Below are 25,744 nucleotides of genomic sequence, written 5' to 3' on the forward strand. Positions count from 1 at the left end.
CCCGAAGTCCAAAAGGTGCAAACAATTCAATATTTATTGGGGTGAACTTCCACCAAGCATGATTCCGGTTTCCTTCCTTAGTGTCCCCCTTCCCAGCTATGAGACTACAGAGCCTTAACTGTGTCCCTGTTCCCATTTCCCCCCCCTTAGCAAAACATGATTCCAATTTCCCCACCCACACACTTCCTGATTGACTGTAGACTATATAGTAAAACTTGAGTTCTGCTTAGCTATACCTTAACCAATCATTTTACTGAAATTTAACTAACCAATCCTAACATATTGTAACATGATTATTTAACCAATTATATCCCACCGCCTTAATTAGTTTACACCCAGCAAAATTAATTATACAGCTGTCAAGGTTCCTCCCCCACTCTGAACTCTAGGGTACAGATGTGGGGACCTGCATGAAAAACCTCCTAAGCTTATCTTTACCAGCTTAGGTCAAAACTTCCCCAAGGTACAAAATATTACACCAGTTATCCTTGGACTGGCCGCTACCACCACCAAACTAATACTGGTTACTGGGGAAGAGCTGTTTGGACGCGTCCTTCCCCCCAAAATACTTCCCAAAACCTTGCACCCCACTTCCTGGACAAGGTTTGGTAAAAAGCCTCACCAATTTGCTTAGGTGACTACAGATCCAGACCCTTGGATCTTAAGAACAATGAACAATCCTCCCAACACTTGCACCCCCCCTTTCCTGGGAAATGTTGGATAAAAAGCCTCACCAATTTGCATAGGTGACCACAGACCCAAACCCTTGGATCTGAGAACAATGAAAAAGCATTCAGTGTTTTACAAGAAGACTTTTAATAAAAAATAGAAGTAAATAGAAATAAAGAAATCCCCCCTGTAATCAGGATGGTAGATATCTTACAGGGTAATTAGATTCAAAAACATAGAGAACCCCTCTAGGCAAAACCTTAAGTTACAAAAAAGATACACAGACAGAAATAGTTATTCTATTCAGCACAATTCTTTTCTCAGCCATTTAAAGAAATCATAATCTAACACATACCTAGCTAGATTACTTACTAAAAGTTCTAAGACTCCATTCCTGTTCTGTCCCTGGCCAAGACAGACACAGACCCTTTGTTTCTCTCCCTCCTCCCAGCTTTTGAAAGTATCTTGTCTCCTCATTGGTCATTTTGGTCAGGTGCCAGCGAGGTTACCTTTAGCTTCTTAACCCTTTACAGGTGAGAGGAGCTTTCCCCTGGCCAGGAGGGATTTCAAAGGGGTTTACCCTTCCCTTTATATTTATGACAACAGCAGACAGAAACAATCACAGAACCAGACAGAAATTATACAGACAAACAATGGGAAATGGGGACTACAATGATAGAACAATACAGAAATGAGGATTTCACATCCCAGCTATTGATAAATGAGTTCTTGCCAGACCGGATGCTATCAAACTAAGTTTCCTTTTACATTTTCTAGGCACTTCTCTTTCTCTGGAGGTGATAGGCGTTATCAGGAGTGTATTTCTAACAGCCGAATAGCACCTTATTTCAATGTGACTAGTTTGGAATGTAAAGATGTGACCGTTTGCTTCCCAGCTTATGGCTGTCTCTGCTGCTTAGCCAGAGGCCTTAGCCTAAGAACAGGGCCTCAGACTGTCACAGTAAGAGAAGGACCTTACACCGGCAGACAGTGATTTTGATTTTTTCTTTTATACCTCTATAACTTGCTAAGTGATAAGAATACACCTAAGTTCTTAGGAGGCTAGGCCTTTACAGACAGGCCTGAATATCTATATCCTAACACCAGTTATAATACCAATTTCCAATTACAATACTTATTACAATACCAGTTACCAAGGCAATTAGTAGTTACAGTGCAATCACTAATTATATTATTTTGTATTATAAGTTTAAATTTTTAAAACCTAATTTTAAAATCAAATTGAAAACTGAAACATTTTGGTTTTATCAGAACACTTTGATTAACCCCAAATTATTTGTTTTTGTTAATTTTGTTTTACAGAAAATGTTGACTTTATTTTCCAATTTGGAACTTAACTTTCTTTTTTTAAATGTCAGAATTTCCCACAGAACAGAAATTTAGAGTTTCGATCTGCTCAAATTTGTAGTAAGCAGGAAACTGGTTGGCTCGGTATATTAGCAACAGGATATAGGTTCAATCCGGATCAAATTGATAGTGAAAGCTGTAATAAAAAGACTTTTTGATGACTTATGTAAAATGAATTAATGCTCTCAGGTCAGTTTCTAGTGGGTACGTGTCCATGTCACACTGCTGTCTCAGCAAAGGGCAGGAGCTGAATTGGCCATGGTGATCTAACTATGGTACCTTCTCAACCAAGAGGTGGTTTAGATAGAGGCTGAGGCATGTTAGCAAGCTACAGTGTTTGGGAAGCAGTTTGAACTGCTGCTGTACCTGTTTTGTGGATAAGTGTTGAGTCTCCAGCATGTTTGCATACCATAATGAGAAAGTATATTCTAAATACATGGATAAGACTTTTACCAGCACAAAGTTCCCTGTACTACAATGTATCTGAAAGCTCCCCACTCTGCCTACTTTTATTTTGCTGGTTCAGTATAGTTCTGTTTTATTTTATGCCTTTTAATCTTTTCCCTTTTCATAGCACTAGACTTCTAACAGCCTCTAAAGGGCTCTTGATTTGTTGTTGGTTTTACTCTCTTTCTGTGAGTAAAAAATGTGTGGGAAGCTTAGAGAGATTTGTGCTCAATTTTTAGAGCAGAGGTTTGTCTAAGCATACACATTTTTGTGTGCTCATCTTTGTATACCCTTCTTGAGTGTTCCCTGTTACCACTCTTACTAATTTTGGGACTAGTATAGGCAAAGAGAGGAGGGTATATGTGGTCTTTGTGTTCCTCCATCTCCTGAGCAAATATGGGTATTTGCTTACATTCCTGGTAAGGCAACTTTGCCTTTTGTAATGGCTCAGCTTACAGGGAGACTTTGGCAGGAACCTGCACATATGCATACCTCCTACAGATGAGCTTAAGTCACAAAGTTCAGGATCAAACTTTCCTAAAGTTCTGGGGTGTTTGAATCTGGGCATTCAGTTTAGATCCATTTCTTCTCCTAACAAAATACATGCAGTTTTCTCACCAAACAGAGGTTTGTTTTCAGCCACAAACTCTGTGGGTTGCTGCTGCTGCTGCTGAACAGTTGGAGTGCTCTTTGGAGTACTTTTTGTAATGTTGTTCTTGGAAGCCATACATAGTTGGCTGTGAGAATGAATGAACTGAAGTGTTTGTTACAGGAAAGGAGCAAGGTGAAGAACAGCTGTAATAAGGTGACAGGTGAGGGGAGAGGTTATGCTAAGCTTCGCAGTTGTTCTGTTCTTCTCCCCTGTAAGTCTGTGTTCTTTCCCTCCTTGTCGTTGGCAGTGCTCCATGGACAAGTTTACCGTTTCTGCACTCCTGAGGGCACTTGGCTGCTGAAGGAGAATTCCACCCTGCCATGGAAGAACATTTCTGAATGTGAGGCATCAGATGGGGTAAGGGGAAGAGGTTTTACCTATAAAAAACTGTAATAAGTCAACACTTAAATATTATTCCTACTGAAATCAGCCTTTTCAACCTGATCTCTCTAACTGGCCCCAGTGAGCATTCGTATTTTTTTGAAGAGACGTTATTAAGGGCACAAAAAGCAAATGATACCAATGCATAGGAAAGTTAAGAAGTATGGTAAGAGGCCACCTTAGCTTAACCAGGAGACCTTCAGTGACCTGAAACTAAAAAGAGAGTCATTCAAAAAATGGAAACTAGGTCCAAGGATGAATATAAAAAACAACAACACAAGCATGTAGGGACAATATTAGAAAGACCAAGGCAAAAAAATAGATTAAACTAGCTAGGGATATAAAGAGTAAGAAGAAAACATTTTACAAATACATGAGAAGCAAGAGGAAGACCAAGGACAGGGTAGGCCCATTATTTAATAAGGAAAGAAAGAGAACAGAAAACATAGCAATGGCCAAATGCCTTTGTTTTCACTAAAAACGTTAGCAATGATTGGATGACAAATATAGCAACATCAGGGAGGTGGTGGAATCTCCTTCCTTATAAGTTTTTAAGGTCAGGCTTGACAAAGCCCTGGCTGGGATGATTTAGTTGGGGATTGGTCCTGCTTTGAGCAGGGGGTTGGACTAGATGACCTCCTGAGGTCCCTTCCAACCCTGATATTCTATGATTCTATGATTATGATCAGTGTAAATGGGGTAGGATCTGAGGCTAAAATAGGAAGTGAACAAGTGAAGAATTACTTAGATAAGTTAGATGTCTTCAAGCTGGTAGGGCCTGATGAAGTACATGCTAGACTACTTAAGGAACTGGCTGAAGAGATCTCTGAGCCATTAGCTGTTATCTTTGAGAACTTGTGGAGGATGGGAGAGATCCCAGGGGACTAGAAAAGGGCAAATCTAGTATCTGTCTATTAAAAAAAGGGAATAAGGACAACCCAGGGAATTATAAACTGGTCAGTTTAACTTTGGTACCCAGAATGGTAATGGAGCAAATAATCAATCTGTTAAGCACCTAGAAGAAAATAAAGAAATAACAATCAACATGGATTTCTCAAGAACAAATCATGTCAAATCAACCTAATATCCTTCTCTGACAGGGTATCAAGCCTTGTGAATAGGAGGGAAGCAGTAGATGTGATATATCTCAACTTTAGTAAGCCTTTGATACTGTCTCACATGACCATCTCGTAAACAAACTAGAGAATCCTAGCTTAGATGAACCACTATAAGGTTGGTGAACAACTAGCTGGAAAACTGTACTCAGAGAGTAGTTATCAGTGAGCCACAATCGAGGCAGAAGAGCATATTGAGTGGTTCTTGCAGGGATCTGTCTTAGGTCTCCTTCTATTCAACATCTTCATAAATGATTTGGATAACAGCATAGATAGAGAGTGCTCTTATAAAGTTGGCAGATGGTACCAAGCTGGAAGGGGTTCCAAGCACTTTGGAGGACAGGATTAGAATTCAGAATGACCCTGGCAAACTGGAGAAAATGTCTGAATTAAACAGGATGAAATTCAATAAGGACAAGTGCAAAGTATTACACTTAGGAAGGAATAATCAGTTTTACAAATACAAAATGGGAAATGACTGCCTAGAAAGGAGTACTGCACAAAAGGAGTTGGGAGTTATAGTGGCTCACAAACTAAATATGAGTCAACAATGTAATACTGTTGCAAAAAAACCATGCATCATTCTGGGATGTATTAGCAGGAATATTGTAAGCAAGACCTGAGAAGTAATTCTTCCACCTTTATTCGGCACTGATAAGGCCTCCACTGGAGTATTGTGTCCAGTTCTGGGTGCCACATGTCAGGAAAGATGTGGACAAATTGGAGAAAGTCCAGAAGAGAGCAACAAAAATGAGTAAAGGTCTAGAAAACATGACCTACGAGGAAAGATTGAAAAAACCTTGTTTGTTTAGTCTGGAGAAGGGAAGACTGAGGGGGGACATAACACTCTTCAAGCATGTAAAAGGTTGTTATAGAGAGGAAAGTGATAAATTTTTCTCCTTAGCCACTGAGGACAGGACAAGAAGTAATGGGCTTAAATTGAGATTTAGGATTGACATTAGGAAAAACTTCTTCTGTAAAGTTAGTTAACAAATTGCCTAGGGAGGTTGTGGAATCTCCATGGTTTTTAAGAACAAATTAGACAAACAACTGTCTGGGATGGTCTGATAATACTTGTTCCTGCCTCAATGCAGGGGACTGGACTCGATGAACTATTGAGGTCCCTTCCAGTCCTACATTTCTATGATTTATGCTCTTTGTCTACTTTAGCTGAACTTGGTCAGCAAAGTTAGACTGGTCAATTTCACTTCCTGGCTGTAATGCACTAGACCTTGGGAGAAGTTAAGAGCTCTCAACATGCTATAGGACTAGCCCTTTGCCTCTGACCTATTTATTGAGTGCACAGTCCCTGTCTCAAGGAGCTCCGTGCTCTAGTATAGACACGGACAAACGATTCAGATATAGGAGATGCCCAAAACTGTCAGGGGTTCCTGTTCTCCTAGAATTCCCTGTTCTGCGATGCCACAACCCTTCATAGGGAGCAGGAAGATTGTAAATTGGAAAGGGCTGTGAAAGGGAAGAAGAGAAATTCAACATATCTGAAGGAAAGTTTAGGAAATGTAAGCAATCCCCTAACTTGCAGCCCCACCCCTTGTCCCACTCCTTCAAAGCTCTGTGGCATCAAGAGAGCTTTAGCCTAACACAGACTGCATGCCTGGTCATTTTTTATTCCACTTGCAGTTTAAGGCTTCTTCCTTAACTATATGTTGAGAGCTGCTAAGCAGACAAATGCCTTTTGGCAGCACTTGGCCATTTGATACATATCTCATTTCCATAAAATACAGTGCTTCGGGGGGCAATTATGTTAAACCCTAAATACACTGTGTCACCTCCTGATATGGAAATTGCTTGCCATGTTTCTTTCTATTTTCCACTTTAGCAGATGCAGAACTCCTAATTGCTTGCTTTTCAGATATGTTTATGCATTTGTATTAATGTAGATGGAATATATGGGCTAAAGGTGTTAACCCAGTCAATGTCCAACATTAAACTGTGTTTAAAGAAGGCGTGGGTTTGGTTTGCAGAGACCTCAGTCTGCTTAATACCCTGACAAACACATAATTAAAAATCATTTTTACCTCTTATTGGAGATAAAGAGAAGAAGGAAAAGCAATTAAGGCATTTGAAATGTAACGTATTAAGTAAGACTTTTATTTTAACAACATCCCTTGTTCCCTTTCTCTGTAGCTGGAGAGTGTTTAGAAGGAAAAACCCTCTTGTTTGACACTCTTAGAGGGTATCAGAGATTGTAATAACAGTCCTTCTGGGGAAAAGAGAAGAAGTTAGTTGAGATGGGCTGGAGCTGCTGCTGCTGTTGTTGGGAATCCTTAAGAAAGGGATAGATAACAAGACAGAAAATATCATAGTGTCTCTGTATAAATCCATGGTACGCCCACATCTTGAATACTATGTGCAGATGTGGTCACCCCATCTCAAAAAAAGATATAATGGAACTGGAAAAGGTTCAGAAAAGGGCAACAAAAATGATTAGGGGTATGGAACAGCTTCCATATGAGGAGAGCTTAAACAGACTGGGACTTTTCAGCTTGGAAAGGAGGCAACTAAGGGGGATATGATAGAGGGCTATAAAATCATGACTGGTGTGGAGAAAGTAAATAAGGAAGTGTTATTTACTCCTTCTCATAACACACAAACTAGTGGTTACCAAATGTAATTAATAGGCAGCAGATTTAAACAAACAAAAAGAAGTATTTCTTCACACAATGCACGGTCAACCTGTGGAACTTCTTGGCAGAGAATGTTGTGAAGGCCAAGACTGTAACAGGGTTCAAAAAAGAACTAGATACAAGTTCATGGAGGATAGGTCAACCAGTGACTTTTAGCCAGGATGGGCAGGGATGGTGTCCCTAGCCTCAGTTTTGCCAGAAGCTGGGAATGGGTGACAAGGGATTGATTATTTGATGATTACCTGTTCTGTTCATTCCCTCTGAAGCATCTGACATTGGCCAATACTGGGCTAGATAGACCTTTGGTCTGACCCAATATGGCCTTTCTTATGGTCTTATGTTAAAGTCCGATCCTATTTCATATCAGATGGTGTTTGGGACTCTGCTGGAGCTGGTAAGGGTGGCAGTGTCATCTGAGTCTTTCTCTGAAACCCAGTCTGGTCAGGATCTCTCTCAGGATCAGGAGGATGAAGGCATGGGGTCCCAGGAGGTGGTGACGGTGATGGTGAAGCTCACTCCAGTAGCTCATTTTTCTTCCCAAAGTCTCTTTCTTAAGGACCCCACCAAGGGAATGGTGGGTGGAATAGCCTATCCCCTCATTATTTTGTCCACGAGTTAGGCATAGTTTCTGAAACATGAGTTTTGGTTCAGATTTTTGGTTCCATGCTTTTCTTGTTTACCAGGTATGATCTTAACACAATCCTTGAGTTATATTGGTATGCTTTTTTTGTTTGGACTAATTCAATCCTTCTGTCTCCCTTTGATACCTTTTCCCATCTGTACGTGGTGTTATAGGTTATTGTGACATCTTATGAACTTTTATGTACTTTTTACAGTTGAGCTCACAATTAGGTTAAATTTTTAGGCCCAATTATCACAACATGTATCCAACTACAGGGGGTTTAGTTTGAGTAAAAATCACTGTGTCGTGTTGTGGGCATCCCCCAAACACAAACCCGCTAGGAATGTCTGAGGGAGGCTCTGCACAAAGATCACAAGGAAATAGTGTTTTGCCATCACTCTAAGGTTTGTTTTAATGTAACATCCTCCAAGATGAGAGAGAAGGCATCATGTCCTTTAAACATTAAACACCAGTTTGGGCTGCGTTGATGTTTCAAACTGTTGAGTCTCAGAAGTTGTGCCAGGCTGTGACCCTGACAGTCTCTCCTCCTGGACTAAGCAGTCTTCAAATCCTTCCTTTTAAAACACTATTATTCCACAAAACCTGTCAGCGATGGCCTCTGCGCTCAGTCTGAATCCTCACATGCTGTGCTGTGTGCCTGTGAATGGTTTTACCTATTTCTGAAGCTGGGAGAGTGTCGTCTTTGGTATCGCACAGTGCACATTGCTCAGTAATTGTAGTGTCATCAATCCAAAGTGGAAAAATAAAATGGATGAGTCTTGGAAATAGGTTTGTGATTAGAGGTGAGCCAGAATCAGAATGCAGGATCTAAATCCTGCCCCACAACCCAAACATCATGATTCAGGCCTATCTCTTATCTATTGTATGTTCTACAAAAATCTTTTCTCCCCAAGATATGTACCAAAATTTTCAAACTTGGGTATGAAAGGAGCCACTAAATATGGCATTAAGGAATATAGCTTTAGGCATCCCCGGTTGAAAATGCTGGCTTCAGAAATTTTATCTGCTGTTGCAGAACTAATGTGTTGATGTGTCTGTCTGTATGGCAATCTAGATAGGAAGGACAGTGTTCCTTGCATTTGGAATTCACTCCTTTCTCCACTCCCTTCAGCCTTGTTCTGCAATAGCCCCATTTTATTGACTTTCTGGACTTGCTTCAAAGCCCTTGTATTTGAATGGGAAGTTGGGGTGGGATTTTTGTTTGTCTTGAGGAATGTGAAAAGTGGAAGATTCTGATTTGTAATGTGGGCCTCTGAGCACCTAATAAAGGGGTGGAAAAATAGTAGGTTTCATCAAAGTAGGGTTGGCGGGAAGGTGATGGGGAGATGGGAGGAGAGAAACAGGTCCAATGAGTGCTGTCTTTTCTTTCCTTCTATGCTGTCAGGACGCACCAGAGGAACAACTCCTCTACGTGTCGGTCATCTACACCATTGGATATGCTCTTTCATTCTCTGCCCTGGTAATAGCGACTGCCATCCTTCTTGGATTCAGGTAATCCTGGTGCAGTTCAAAGCAGAGTGGAAGCAGCCATGCTGTTCTCCCAGTCTAAATAGCATCAGACTTTGAAACATTCAGCTTCTCCCGTCTACCATCTCCCCGTTCTACTCCTTTTATCATCTCACCCTTTCCTGCTCCCTTCTTACACCTTATCTCTCCCAAACATATTTAGATTCTAAACTACTAGGAGCGCTAGTTGAAATATTTTTGACAAAATGAAAATTTGTCAAATTATGCCGTTTCAGTGAAGCTGAAATGCTTTGTGGAGGCGTATTGGTTTGACAAAATTTTCATTGGAAGGCAGGGAGAGGACAGACTGACTCTGTCATACGCTAGGGTGGTGAGGGCATTGGCATAGGAGGTAGGAAACCCATGTTCAAGTCCCTGTTCTGCCTGATTCAGAGAAGAGGAGTTTCTCATCCCAGATCAAAATGAGATCAGAATCAGGGACTCGAACCTGCCAGATCAGCCTCCCCACATGAACACCTCAAGGTTTTGATCTGAAGATAGATACTTTAAAGCAATTCCATTTTTGCCAAAATATTTGAAAGATTTTTGTTCTACTGTGGAACAACCCTCCCCCCCCCCCAAAAAAAAACAAACAAACGAACAAAAAAAACCTGCTAACAATGCCATGAACAGAATTGCCATCCTCCAGTCAGCTCTCTCTATTAGTTCCTTCTAGGTATGACTCCATCAAATTCTGTGGAAGGGCATAGAAATTAACAGAGTCTGGCGACTGAGAAGCCATTGAAAGGACCCTGGAACATACGTTAGATTGCTTAGGTTTGATCAAAAAATGCTGGCAGCCTGATCTAGATCATACATCTCTGCATAAATGCACCATACATGCCTGCTACAATTTAATTGATTCTAGCTTGGTTTGTCTGAATTTTGGGGATTCTGAGCACAGCAGGTGCAAATAGGGGGGCATTCAGAATGACATCTAGAAAGTGCAGGAAATGCAGAGATGTGATCCTGGTCTATTGTATTCTATCTTTTTCCAGCTGAGAAACATGGGACCAGTGACTACTCTTTGCATGCCAAAGAAGACTTACAATGACTACCGCTGAGTTGAAATTTGTGGGAAACCCAGAAAGACAAGATCTGCCTCAGTCAATGCCATGGGAGTATTATGATGATTCACATGTTTAGGCATTAGTACAGATTAGGGATTCAGAGTCACTGCTCTCTGGCTACCACTAAATCACCCCTGCTAGAGATGACTTCTCCCCAGAATTCATAAAAATACTCCTGAGGAGCAATTTATTTTGCTGTGGAAATGGCGCAGATTGAGACAAAATGGCAGGTGTTTTCAAAAACTTCCTGGAGGAAGATGTCCAAAACTCCCAACCACAGTTCAAATCCCTGCAGCTGAGCACCGTGTTCGGCTGTCAATCCAAGAACAAATAACTTTAGTATCAAAAAAACAGTTAAGGTGTTAAGTGACAAATGTATTTGCCTTTTGCCTAATTTATAAAACCTGAGCACTGTAACATAAGAAAATGAAAAATTGAATAGCATCAATGTTAGAGGTTTCACAAAAACATCAAAAAGGAGCCATTTTAAAGTCCTTTAATTTTAAAAAATGTTTGACTTGTTCATAATTATCAGGACAAATTCTAGTTGTCAGAAGGACTTAACCCTAAACATTTGGAAGCATGATTTTTCTTTTTCCTTGTAGTTAACAACTGCATTGTAGTTGGACTCTGACTGCAGCCTCCGCTTCTAATTATCCATAGCAACCTTGCATGCTTGCAGAGCTGGGAGTAGAAACCTAGTTCCAAAACAGATTTTCCACCTTGAGCTAAAGGAACATCTCTGTTAGCTATAGATTATCCTTTATATTAATTCTAAGGTGCAACCAGCCAACAGAGGGCAACATGCTCATAAACAAGTAGTGCCCAGTCCTGCTCCCACTGAAGTCAGTGGTAGAAACCTTCTGTATTCAACAGTGGAAACAGGATAGTCCCCATACCTCCCATTGAAATCAATGGGAGCGGTATTGGGCACCTAAACTATCCACGGTGGAGATAATCAGTAACTGTATTTACTTACAAACTGTTTTCTGGTGTATGAATTTTCAGGCAGATTTAAGAATATGGAAAGTTTGCAGGGGTAGCAACAAGCTAGTTTTGAGATAGAGGGTGACCAAAGTTAAACATGGTTAAATTGTGAAATGACCTGTAACTCAAAAGTGGCTTAATGAATCTTCTTCAGACTTCGCAGAAATATTCTTCTTTGCCTTCTGAATAAATCTAGAAAATTTCAGGGCAAATCTATTTCCTAAGCCAACGTTGCAGGGCTGAAAAGTTAGGACTTTAAAATATAGGTACAACTGTTTCTCTGTAATATGCTCAGTATATTTTTTTCAGAAATAAAAAATAATCACTTGCAGCAGAGCGTAGTTTAATATGAATTTTCCAAGTGGCACTGCCTACTTTCTTGATCCTAGCTGTGAGAATGTGTCTGTTTAAATGGAAAAACAAATTAATAGATTTTCCCCCATCTCTCCCCTCCGCAGCACGTGTGCTTCTGCTTACATGTGGAGTTTGTCACAAGCTGAGGGAGGAAATATTAGTGGGAGAACTTCGGTAAAATATTGACAGCACTTCATTGCCGAGTTTCAGTCACACAACTCCCGTTTGCTTTGCCCGCCCAAAACACATTTTGACAGGTAGCAATTTTGTTGTCTGTGCAGCTGGCTATTGAAATTCACGAAGATGATGATCTTTCGTCATTGTTTTTTATCATCATCACAAAGGTGAAAATCATGTTTCTTTTAGACTCATGGAAGATGTTTGCGATCCTCTCAGGATGCTGTTGATGAATGTAGTCCTCTCTTGTTGTTGTTTAAGTGATAATTAATATGTATGGTAATTTCCCTTCACGGCGACTGATACTTTAACATAGTCTGCTGCTGTGCTGCGCACCAGCACATGAACCCTTCCAAAGTATTCCTGTTGCACTCTTGTTTTCTTTGCTGAAGGATCACTTAAATAGTTTAGACGGAGCATTATGTAAAAAGTCCAGTCCTTTAGATCCCTCAGCTGTGATCACTGTAATTAAGGTTGTAAATCATGTTTCATTATAACTCCCTATTTTTCACACACTCCAATTATTTTTCTGAAATATGAACTTTTTGGGCGGAAATTTTCCAGGTCAGGTTTCTGCCTAAAGATGAATATTTCTTACAGAGAGTTTCAGATCCCCACAGCCATTCGCAAGTAATGAGTTTCCAGTGACTCATCTGAATGGGTATCCACTGATTTTGAAAAGAATCTATCAATTTCACTCTCATTGATACTCGTGGTATCATTGCAGCCTACACGCACTCACTGACTCAAGCTTTGCTTTTTTCTTACAGGCATCTGCACTGCACTAGGAATTACATTCACCTGAATCTCTTCACTTCTTTTATCCTACGTGCTGTATCTGTCTTCATTAAGGACTCTGTGGTGAAGTGGATGTACAAAACAGCTACGCCTGAGCACCAGTGGGAAGGACTCATCTCCTACCAGGTAGGGGCAGGAGTCATGCTGCTTCTGAGGTCAGTGGTCCATCAGCTGCATGAAACTCTGCAGTTTCACTTTCTACTGGGGTTTGTCCAAAATATTTTCTTCACTTCCACAGGGTTTTCCTTTGAATCCCTTGGCACACTTTATACAGTTCTAGTCATGCAATCCCAGTTTTGTTACCTATGAATAACTGCTACCCCATTTAAAAGAAAAGGAGTACTTGTGGCACCTGAGAGACTAACAAATTTATTTGAGCGTAAGCTTTCGTGAGCTACATTCGATGAAGTGAGCTGTAGCTCACGAAAGCTTACGCTCAAATAAATGTTAGTCTCTCAGGTGCCACAAATACTCCTTTTCTTTTTGTGGATATAGACTAACACGGCTGCTACCCTGAAACCTGCTACCCCATTGTGTTTCTTGTCCTACTGGAGGTTTGTCCCCATGGGGCAAAGAAAACATCAAGAGAAGGGGTTTTTTTCCCCCTGCATGTTGGTAAATGCTTAATACCTCTCCCCCTCACTACACACTCGCCATTTCCAGTCATGACAACAAAATATTCTGACAGATGTTCCACTGCAACAGGTGACATTGTCCAGCCAGTCAGGTGATCCAGTGAGCTGGTCATTCTTGGCGTACTTTATAGTCCTGCTAACTATGGTGATTTGATTTGAATGCAAGTCCAAATCTGAAAGGAGCTCTACAGTAACATGTCACTTAGTCTTTAGTCTGAATATAGAAAGTATGCAAATATTCTGTGACGATGGTGAAACCAGAGAACTGCTTTCTCTCCCCCCTTGAGTGCTGGTATGTAAAATGTAACCAAGTTGTGGGAGACAGTGATTTGGAAATTTTAAATGGGAGTAGATACTTATCTGCTGTGATTCTATGTGATATGCAGGGGGTTAAAGTCACTGGAAAATGTAAAAATCAGGAAGGCTTTTTAATCTGTCTTTGAGCACTGTGATAGGAACCTTAGGCATTTTTCACCTTCCACTGAAAGGGGATCACCTGTTGGGATCAGATGGGTGCATCCCACATGATGATCAGTTTCTTGTAACATGCAGACTTCAGGGTGCATCAACAAGCTGATATAAAATCATAAATGTGAGGATTGGCAATGACCTCCTGGATTGTCAGTCAGTCCCTTCTGTCAAGCAGGGAGGGCTGAGTACTTCTGCATAGTGTGTAAACGGTGCTGTGTAATTCAGATTTGTTTCATGATTTGATGGGCAAATGAATTAGTTAATTGTATTTGTTTAGATTCCTGATTGCTTGTAAAATTCAGAGAAATGGCCAGGAGGGTTTTGCAGTTAGATATGATGCATCAGGGCAATACTGCTCTGGTATCACACATCACTTGCCTTCGAAGAATTGGCAGCATTGTGGCATCAACTGTGTGTTCTGGAGTAGTGGAGTTCTTATCTGTAGAATACAGTATCTGTGGACCTGAAATTTTTCATTGGCTGATTTCAGTAACTGGAGACGATCTTGTAGCTACTCTTCTCTTCTCTTACCTTCTCCTCCTATACTGTACAGGCAAACTACCACTTAAGGTGTACACGGGGGAATATACAGAGCAGTAGATGTGTAAAGAAACAAGGGAAAATGTTCTTTTATACAGTTCTCTGCTGTGTTTTTGAAGTACAGTAGCCGATCCTTTGTTATCCCAATGGTTAGGTGTGATCTGTTTAGTCGAGATATTTTTTGACTGGTAAGAGGGGCGTACAGTTAATCCTGTTCTTCTGTTTGTGTTACTAGAACTTCTGTGGGGTGTTTTTTTTTTTTGTCTCCCTTTTTCACCACCTCTGCTACATTCACTGACCTGTATTTTCTGCTCTCTCAGGAGTCACTCAGCTGCCGCCTGGTTTTTGTGATGATGCAGTATTGTGTGGCTGCAAACTACTACTGGCTGTTGGTGGAAGGCATGTACCTGTACACACTGCTGGTCCTGTCGGTCTTTTCTGAACAGAGAATTTTTCGGCTTTATCTCTGCATTGGCTGGGGTAAGTCAGTCTCATGTTTTTTCTCATATTATTTACAGGTTGCTGAGTGCATTTGCCTGCACAGTCACTGTGGTGACTATCCTATCTCATACTTTGGGACAGGTGAAATAGGAAAAGCTGTCTGTTTAAGCATATTCTCTTCTGTAACTGTTGAATTCAAGTCCTGCTTCCCGTTCCTTTTCTGTTCTTAATATCTGACCCAATGCTTTTAAAATCCTTTATAGATATTATGCTATTTTAGTTTCTTATATGAGAGCCTTTAGCTGAAAACAATGACTATGTATAAATCTCGTAAATGCATACATTAGGCTCCATGGGACATCTGTATAACTCCATAAACTCACCGAGACCCTGCAAAATATACTAACACCCACAAACTTCTGTAAACTGGATGACGGGCACACAGTGCTTTACCACTGTATGTTAGTTGCTTGATGTGAAAGACCTTTGCGCTATATAAGTGTAATAAAATGGAACAGGGCAATCCAAGAATAGCCCTCATATCAAGCATCTCACTTTACATAACAGCTGTTTGTCATCTGAAAACAGCAGCACCTACAGGAGGAAATGCTAGCCACTCCTGGGTGCAAATGAGTGTATTTCCTTGTACGTACAACGCAGGGTTATAGATTTTGATTGCATGAGCTATGTGGAATATTACTGGGGCTGCTAAATGAAGGTAATGATAGGTCAGCTCTACCGTATGGGCAGAACAATTGGTTATCTTCTGGAGAGCGATGGAATGTTCAGTGACTATTGTGCATGTGCGTGAGAGATTAGGGGTTGTGATGGGTTGGATAAGTTTCAGTCCCTTGAGTCCGAGCTGTCTGTAGTAGAAATGCTAAAGCTCTGAATCTTTCTCTCTCCAACTAAGCTTCTTTTTGTTAAACTAAATAGATTGAGCTCCTTTTGTCTGGCACTGGTAAGGCATGTTTTCTAATCCTTTAACCATTCTTGTGGCTCTTCTGTGAATCGTCTCCAATTTATCAACAGCTTTGATTGTATTACATAGGAACAAAGAACTGGAAGGGATCTCCTGGGTTACTGAGTCCAGTCCAGTCCTCTGCTATCACAAGCAGCCCCATCATGTACTCCTGTTCATAAATTTATCAAGCTCCATCTGAAAACTGATTAGGTTGCTTGCTCCCACAACTGCTGTTGAAAGACACTGTTCTTCCCCATTTTCTGCATTTGCCTTCTGTGAATATGCTAGCAAATATGTTTACTGGTAAAATTCATATAAATGATCCATTGCAAATTACTAACTCACCTGTATTGAATACGTAGTGAGATATGAATGGTGAAAAAGTTCTGATGTGTTAATGGGAATAAATAAATATGAGGAATAACAAATCTCTGCTGGAATGTGCTAGCCAAAAAAGTGCTGCTGTAACCCTTTCTCTATCATCTTAGTGTGCATAGCAAGAGCAGCTACATGCTGTGTAATCATTATTAAAATCATACATAGCTCAAATCCTATGAGCAGTCCTGCCCCTCATAAAACTTATAAGGCATCCAACTCACCAGGGAGCAAAACAGAACAGAAATAAAAACAAAATTATATTCCGCAAAATGCCAAAATTCCTGTATAAGAAATAGTGGAGAGGGGTGGTATTTTGTCCGAAAAAGTTCAGCCTCTGGTAAGAACAAAAGATGAAAATGATGAAGAAAAATGACACAGTCCTGTTTGTTCTCCCTCATCTTTCAAGTTTTACTACTGTCAATTTATTTAATTTTTGAGTTTGTGAAAATGACTGGCAATGCCAGAGTCTGGCATGCAATGTCGAGGCATCATCCACACTTCCTGCCAGTACTGTTGACTCCTGACCTGCGAAGTCCCTTACTATTCCAACCCTGAGTACTTGCACAAAACACTGCCAATGCACCTTCATTCTCAAATACAGCAGCCTCTACGACTCCTATCCTGGGAAGTGCCCTCAAAAGTGTTCATAACTCATTCCTACATCAGACTTAATGATTGTGAATGTAACTACTGGCAAAATGAAGTAAGAATAGCTTTTCTTCCTGTCTCTCTGTCTTGCTCATTATTCTTTTTTCGTGAATATGTAACCCTGGTTCAGATCTCTTTATGCCATGAATGCTCAGAAGGTCTTCTGAATAGACTGATTTTTCTCAATGTAATGTTCATGTTTGCTCCAATGAAACAAGATGCTCCTGTTCTAGGTGAAAGAGTTCTGTAGCTTGAAATAGTTTCAGTTGTTAAAAGATCACCACCCTAGCGACAGAAAGGAATTAGTGGATTGAAAAAAAAACAAAACACAGAAGTGACGTGTTCAGTTGCTAGTCCCTCATGTCATTCATCTAACAATGGGAAGTTATGGACATGGGTCATGGACAGGCAAAGGCCTCAAGGACAAAGATCTCAAAGGTTGCCATTATCTAGCAGTACAGTGCCCATTGCATATGATGAATCACACCTGATAAAACTGGTTTTTACCAGAGCTGGCTGAATAATTGATTTGACTTCCACTAATTTGTTCACCACTTGCTATTGTTCAATAAATGTTTTTACATCAAATTTCAGTTTGTTATGAATATTTGTTTATTAACTACTTCTCCCTTTTCTTTTGTTATAATTGAGCCATTTGATTGGTCACAGAAGCCTCACGGTATTGTTTCTGCTTCCTGGTTGGATAACACTAATTTTTCTATGTGTGATCACATGTATATGGGTTTGAGCTTCTCCCAGACATCCACAGGAACAGAACCATTGGAGTGTTTATGAGCAACCACTGTATCCAGCTTGCTGGTTTCGTTCCCCTGAATGTTTGCAAATGCTCGTTTTTGCAGCATTTGCCCTGCTGTAGTTGTTGTGCTTGGCAGGTGCTGTGCATGAAGTCACAGAACAAGTAAGAGCTAAATAGGCTAGGCCAAATTCATCCTCACGCATATGAAGATAAATTTGACTGGCAATTTAGGGGCCAATCCTCAGCTAGTGTAAATGGTTGTAGTGAATCTGCCCCAGATTTTAGGCCTAAATGCTGAGCTTTGTTAAAATTTGTCGTAAGGTGGGCAGCAGCAGCTAACACACACACGTTGTTCCCAGAGATGTACTGACATGAGTCAGCGAGGATGATTTGAAACCCATGCAATTTCTGGGTGATAATATAAAGAGGTGGTTGTTAAATCAAAACTACCATGTTCGTTTAGTTTCTGTTCAAAACCTGGGGGGGTGAAACTGCTTTTTTTTTTCACCCCATTTGGAAAGCGGTCTCATTGGGGTGTTTCTCTGTTGTCTCTTGGCAACATTAACATATAACGGAGTAAAATGCTAAGTTACAAAATATTTTAAAAGAATTTTCCAGGTACATTTTAGCTAAAGATTAATAATTGACTATTATGTAGATGGATTATTATTGTTACTATTTCTATTTATTAGGATGTACTCCATTCACATCAATGCACATTTGAGTTTATTTTTCTTTTGCAGTAGAAATAAATAATTGATTTTTAAAAATTCTGTTCAGTTTATTTTTATAAAAGAAATACCCATGTAGCAAAACTGGAAAAAATGTAAAAACCTTTCCTGAATGATGTAAGTAAATTAATGTAGGGCAAAATTTCACCCCGTTTCACAAATCAGGAGTCATTTATGTGAACATCAGTTTTATATTCACAGGATTCCACAAGCATCCCTGGATTTTTTGGTCAGGAATCTCCATTTTTTTCTGGCTACATCCTTGTAGAAAATATTGGGGAAAGTGGAATATGTGGAGAGGGCAGTGTTATATTTTTGCTTGTTTCGAAGAATTATTATTATCCGGGTTACCTTAGCACCAAGGAGCCCCAGTCATGGACCAGAACATGGTGCTGTACAAACACAAAACAAAAGACAGTCCTGACCCCAACGGACTTACATTCTGAGTTGTGCAAAAGGTTTTGTGATTTCACACAGGCACGCATGTAATGTATTGTGCATGCTATGTAAACCAAAGCCCACATCTTCCCTTGTTGCCAGCATTTGCAAAGCTGCTAGGAAAATTATACTGTATCCAGAACAGAAACAGTGGCAACAACAAAAGAGGCCATATTGGGCAAATGGCAGGGCAGGTAGATGAGTTACTCCCTTCAGTCTAGAGTAGCTAAGCAGAATATTGACTCAGAAGGAGTGGGCTCATTTGCAGTGGAAAAGAGAATGTTGTCGCTATTTATTTCTTATACTGCCCACAATGAGCTGAATGCTCCACAGATGTTAGAGCCCCAAAGCACTCTTGCTCCTCAAGAGACAAAACAGACATGGAATGCAGGGGGAAAGGAACACCACATGTAAAGTGGTCATGGTGATAAGACATTGGTGGTTTTTGTTTCTTAAAATACATAGATTATTCCTAGTTACAGCATTTAAGGCAGCAAGGCATTGTTGCTTTAGTCCGAGTCTGAGAGAGCAGGCACTGAACCCAACTCACCCCAGCTAACTGCATCAGCACTGTATAAAATAGTCTAGTCTCTGAGAACAGCAGATTACACTTCAACCCATCCATACGCCCACCAGCAGCTACGGGAACAGGGAACTTTTTACATCCTGAAGAGGAGGAAAATGATGTTTGAGCAACATCCCACAATTGCAGTGTGCAGGGAGAATGACACAACTGGGCAATGAGCCGCACTCAAGACTAACAGGAATATATTAATAAAAAGCCAGACCGATTCTCTGAGCTCCTACAGCAATTTTACACCCAGCTGTGCTCACAGCGGGAAGCTGCCAACCAGAAAAACTGACAGCCCAAACCTCCTCCAAGGAAGAAAGAGCTGTAGGAATGGAATGAAGCTATCAGTGTCTAAAGCCAGATTGCAAGGAAGATCCAGGAAGAACACTTTCTTTCAAAGTCTTGTATAGACTCGGTGTAGCAATTAGATGTGTTCGTTCCATTAGCCATTTCATTTTTAACTTGCTTCTTCAAGTAAAAGTCTTTGTTAGAACCAGGGATATCAAGAGCCTTACTAAAAATACTGCAGCATTCTACACTAGTGGCCGCAAGCCCTGCGGTACATACCGCTGTTGCAAGCTGCTGCGTTTTGGACCATTCCTCTTGTTGCTTCAGACTTTCCAAACAGATATGGGGATTGAGGCACATTGAAGTTGTGTGTGTCTAAATCCCCTGGTTGAGTTTGAAACTCTCAGCCACTGGTGGTTGTTTTTTCTCTACCCAGAGTAATTGGAAACTTTTGTATCAGAAGGGCCTTTGTTTTAGATTAAGGGCATGCCTACACTGACCAGGGATGGCCAGGGATGAGGTGCTATGGCAGAACTGTGTGTGGAGCCCAGGAATAGAATAGCTGGGGTGGGTGGGAACGTCAGGCTGAAAGTGGATTGGTGGAAGTGTGCGTAAGAAACTTTCATAGCTTAAAGCGCTTAGCACAATGGTACCTGATCTATTACTGGGGTTCCTAGGCTACCTGGTAATATAAATAAATAACAATAATACTCAACCCCATGCTATAAACCCCTGTTTCATGAGCACCAAATTGATGGAAACAGTTCAGAAAGAAAAATTAACTGTGTCAAATGTGGTTAAATTATGAGGTCTATTTTGGGAGAAAAACTTTTGTCTGTAGCAATGCAGATGTCAATGTAAAGTGTAACCATGAATCTAATAAAAGATACCATTGACCTTGTTATCTCCATTTTAATATAATTTGCTGTCATCTTATCCTGTGGCTGCCACTTAAAAAGTCATAACATTAGAGATACCATAGTTTTTCCTCTGAATTGAGAATAGATGGTTGGTAAATGTTGATTTGCTGTCATGGCGTACTGTGATGCATATAATCTTAGAAATGTGTGGATAGAATTAAAGATCTGCAATTTTTAGATCCCTGATCCCAATGGATATGGGGGGGGGGAGGAGAGGGAGAAAAAGATATGTTCCCTGTGTTAATACATTACCAAACCCTGAACTCACTTTGACATCTTTTCTTAGTCTAGCCAAACCACTGTACATACACCAAAATACATTATGGGTTTGTTTGACAAGGAAAACCTCTCCATTGGGTAGAGGTTTCTAAATCATGTGAAGTTATGGTTCCCTCCTATGAACATGCTCTCTTGGTACAGTACACAAAAGTTACCCTAGACTGAGTCTTAGAGCAAACCACGCATGCTTGGGGTGTGTCTAGACTAACATTCACAATCATGTAAATTAACTCAGGTTAATTAGCAATCAAGACCAGGATCACAAACTCTTGACCAGATAAAGCCTTTGTGATCTTTGAAAACTAAATCCTTTAGGAGATGCTGGAGACATTGCTGTTTTTTTGTGCTATAAATCACAAGAGAGACATTACTTCAGATTATACAGTCCATTGTAAACAGGATTTATGTGGATTAAGTAATGTCGTGGGGACATATCCTGACTAGATTCCTGACCAGGACGTTGGAACAAGGGACTCTATCCCTCATAGCCCTGCTACCCTGAGAGTCTGTCCCAGATTATATACTGAGCCTAGCACCTCCTGGAACAGAACTTTTGAAGTTTGGTCGGTGCTGCATGTATATTCATGCAGTACAGACTATATCAATTAAAACTCATAAATTTCCACAATGCTGTCAAATCTCAGGGCCTTGGATTAAAGTGCAGTGACATGAGACGTGACTGATGTAGCAGCGCAGGCACTGGATAGCAACTGGGAGGAGGAGATGCCAGTCACCATGTTACCCTTAATTCATTTAGTACTTTCTAATCAGAATACTGAAGTTGTTCAGTAATGACAGGCTTTGTCTAGTTTGGCCCTTTTAAAATATATCACTAATAATTTGAATCTCACTGAATCAAAAAATCAAGTAATGCAATTAAATATGGAGAGATTGCTGATGTATCCAGGCTATGGAGATCTCCACAAATCATAGCACTTATCTCTCTAAACATCTGTTCCTTTCCTGAAATATATCGTGTTCATGTTTCATCTTGTAAATTTCATATTAGGGTGACTTTTAATCCAGCCTTAATTCCCTGCAAAGTCAAGAAGGGAAAAATTCAGTCTAATTTAATAGCTTCCATGAATCAAAGACTCATTTGGGATTGAAAGTGATCTGCAGTGGGTCGCCTAAGACACTTCCTAGGCGTCCTAGCACAACTGGGAGCTTGTCTACCTGGCCCTGCAGTTCGGACGGTGTGAGTGTTAATTGCATCGTACACTAGGGTGCATCACTGTAACTCCCCGATGTGAATGCTGTGCGTGCAAACGAACAGGTACCTAGCTTACATTAATGCAGTCCTGTTTGAAGAGGACTACGTTAATGCAAACCAGGTATCTTGAGTTTGTGCCCGCAGCATCCATAAGGGGAAGTTACAGGACAACACTTCAGTGCACACTGTAATTCACCCCCCAGTTGTCTGGGAGGTGCTCTGTAGCCCAAACTGTGGGGCCACATAGACAGTTCTCACTAGCCCATTCTGATAGATGGCTGCGCGATCCGAGGATTGAATACCTCCAGTGATGGTGATTTGGCAACCTCCCCCTGACCGGCTCACTCCATTGTCCTTATGATTAGTTATAAAACGCTTCAGAAAGTTTCCTTGCTGTTGCTGCCTGTTACTTCTCATTCTGTCCTTACTGACGAGGGAGGATAACTGACCCTTTGTCTCTTTGTAACAGCCTGCTCTCCTAGGTGGCTGTGAAAGAATACAGTACAACACAACTGAAAGTTATTACAGCATAATTCACATTGCAGATACTGTTTTGAGATTTCCAGACCACTGCAGATCATAACACTTTTATTACTTTCACACACACCCCCCACACACATCCCTTTAAATACACTCCATGGATTGTACACCATCTTACTTGGCACTAATGTGGGTAAAGAACCTGAAAGGGTGTGCAGGGAGGGACAGATTCACAGAGAAATTATGGAAATGTGACACCTTGTTTGTTCTTGGGACAGTGTTTCATCTCGCTCTGTCTAATGAAACATTCCCCCCTTTGCATTGTTTCTGGACATTTCCAGCACTATCAGTTGACAGATGCACTTTTTAAGTGTAGATTTAAATGTGGGCGAACGTAATGCAAGTGAAGGATGTTGGATTGATGGACTTGAGTCTGAATAACAACAGAACTGCAAGCTTCCCCAACACAACACCTCCCACTCCTCCCTCACTGTGACCTAGCGGGAGCTCCCGAATTCGGTCTCCATGGCCCATTCAATGAAAGCTGCCAACAAGAGGTTCAATTAGTGCCAGTTTTGGAGGTGTTTTTTGTCACATGAACACCTATCCACTTGGAACTAGACTGATCCCCGTAACTCATTTTATATAGGCCACTAAAGGATGGTAACTTAGCAGCATTGTTGACCTGGAACTGTGTTTGGTAGGTACACTGGATGGGAGCTGCAACCCTGTCACTGGCTGGCTATGTTGCTCGTAGTCGTATGATGTTTTAGTCCTTCTTGCTTTTCCTTGTTTCTGATTGTCAGTATCTATCTTGTCTCCTCTCTTCTCAGGTGTACCAATGCTGTTTGTTATCCCCTGGGGAATTGTCAAGTACCTTTATGAAGATGAGGGGTTGGTTCAGTTCTAATATCTAGCTGATATTTCATTTGTGGTGCGTGTGTGTTGGGGGGTCACTTTTGTTCGGTTTGATTGCTTTGGCAATGGCTGATGTGCTGAAATCCTATGTAGTTGCTTGTGTTGTGTATGATGCTCTTGCATAACATTTCTGAAAGGCACACAAGCTCATTCCTGGTCAGAATTTTCCATATGTCTAAGTTTATCTGTTCCTCTGCAGGTCAAAGAGAGGTACATTTGTATCTCTTTTTCAGCAGCTACCATATCCGTTGTAGAGGTTGTCATACCTTATCAGACTATCTTTGATAGTCTGCCTCTGGCAGTAGCCTCTCCAGGATTCTTCAGAGGAAGACAAAAACCTCCCACAATGTTCTCTGTTTGTGTTATTCCTTCCTGACCCTTGTTGTGATCGTCTTATGCCTTGCAGCAGAGATCTGATTATCCATTCTTTTCTTAGCTTCCATTATTCAGTCCTTTATAAAATACAGCCATGTTCTCTGTCTGGCTGTCCTTGCATTGCAGAGGATTGCACAGGTTGACTGCATTGCATAAGGAAATGCTGTAGAACTTGAAATACTTGTTTTCTGTTAACTTTCACCATAGTGGCTGATTTGAAAAATCAGTGGCATCATTTAATCTTACCAAAGATTATTTCTAGCAACAGGCTAGTAGCAGCTTTCCTCTAATAGGGACTGGCTGGGAGCATGGAAATAATGTAATGCATGGCCAACATCCTTTGCACTGATAAACAATTCTACGTTATTTATTTTTTATTCTGTTTACCACCCATTGGGCCCTGTTGCCACTCAGCGTACACACCCTGCTGGCACCTTCCTAGAAAACCCTGTTTAAACACAGTCCTTTGCTAGCGAGGTACCAATATGGTGTGAAAATTCACTGTAGTTGGGCCCAACATTGTATCAACTCTCCCCTTGACAGAGTAATCAAAGGATGGGATATCGGGAATCAGTTTTTATTTGTGTCTTTCATAATACAAAATGGTTTGCTCAAGTCTTCTTCTTTCCAGGCTAAAATAATCCTAGGGTTTTCTGACTGTTCTGTCCAGGTCTGTCTCAACTATATTCTGTAATAAGTAAGACCTTGGCTTATCTGTTGCAAGTTTTGTCCAGATGATCACTATAGCTTTAAAGAACTTGAACAGTCAGCGCTCCACAGGCCTATCTTTCCGTTGGTGTGGAAAATGTATTCAAAATGCTCTCCCTCAGCCTTCTGCATTATGCAATGCTCAGAGCTGACTTATGATTTCTATTAAAGAAAACTGTTTCTTGCTGCCTTCAGCAGACCCTAAAAGGGGCAATTTTGCATCTTATTAGGTTTTCTAAATCTTGTATAAATATTTGTAAAATACTGTAATAAATCACCTTGTGCAGTTTCCTCTCTGAAGGGCAAGATTTCTATGCCTCGGGCCTCGGGATGGCATTTGTTAGTGCGTCTAGGGATATCTTTCATGCCATTTGCCATAGTGCTGCCGCTGTGGATGTGCAGAAGGCTGTAAATTTCATTTGTGACTCAACTATCTCCCCAGTTATGAGGCATAACTAGAAATAAATAAGGTCAGGGCTACAATGGCTCAATGTTCTAGGCAATCCTGAGAATGTAACCACTCAGAATCAAGGATTGTAGCCTGCAAGGACAGGTTGTCTACTTGCAAACTGTCTCCTTCCTGCCTGACCAGGATTGCCACAATTGTGGCTTCAACTGTGAAGTTCCCCTAAAAACTGCCATTCATTAAAAAGAATTGATGTATTACAAGAAGACCTTTTCAGCTCCCCTGTTTTTTAAAATCTATCTCTCCATTTTTGTTGGTCCAATTATATATGGGTGGAAGTGAAGACAGATTGTTTCTTAGTTATAGGAATGCACCCACAAGTCTGGTACTAACATTCATCCCCCACACTCACGTCTGCACTATCAGTTAATTGCAGATGCAAAATGCAGGGACTGGTTTGCAGCTTTTTTTTTAAAATCAGACTGTTCAGTTGCACCAAACCAAGACAGAAGTGCACTGAAGATGATTTTTTTTTAAAGGAATACAAACTTGGGATGAAAAAGCAGAGTTTTTACAGCGGTATTTGGTTAGTTGGATAACTTCCCCACTAGGGACCGAATGCTGAGAATTGCTAAACGTGGTCTGAGAGGCAGTGAGCATACTCAGTTGCCAGTGAATAGATCCAGGTCACAATAGATGGTGATGTTTCTATTACTGTAACAACTCCAGAAAGTACAAATAGACAAGAAATCACGTACCGATGTCAGT

General features: G+C 40.7%; 1 protein-coding gene across 1 annotated transcript in view; it reads left to right on the forward strand.

Annotated features, from left to right (window-relative positions):
• Positions 1 to 25,744, forward strand: part of GLP1R (glucagon like peptide 1 receptor) — a 102,045-nt gene that overhangs the window by 59,021 nt on the left and 17,280 nt on the right. The window contains exons 4-8 of the mRNA XM_084623759.1: positions 3,384 to 3,493; positions 9,308 to 9,414; positions 12,788 to 12,941; positions 14,782 to 14,941; positions 23,403 to 23,463. Coding sequence (XP_084479885.1) covers positions 3,384 to 3,493; positions 9,308 to 9,414; positions 12,788 to 12,941; positions 14,782 to 14,941; positions 23,403 to 23,463 — 592 coding nt within the window. The remainder of the gene's footprint in view (positions 1 to 3,383; positions 3,494 to 9,307; positions 9,415 to 12,787; positions 12,942 to 14,781; positions 14,942 to 23,402; positions 23,464 to 25,744) is intronic.

The sequence above is a fragment of the Lepidochelys olivacea genome (genome assembly GCF_965140295.1).
Source record: "Lepidochelys olivacea isolate rLepOli2 genome assembly, chromosome: 3".
NCBI classification, from domain to species: domain Eukaryota; kingdom Metazoa; phylum Chordata; order Testudines; family Cheloniidae; genus Lepidochelys; species Lepidochelys olivacea.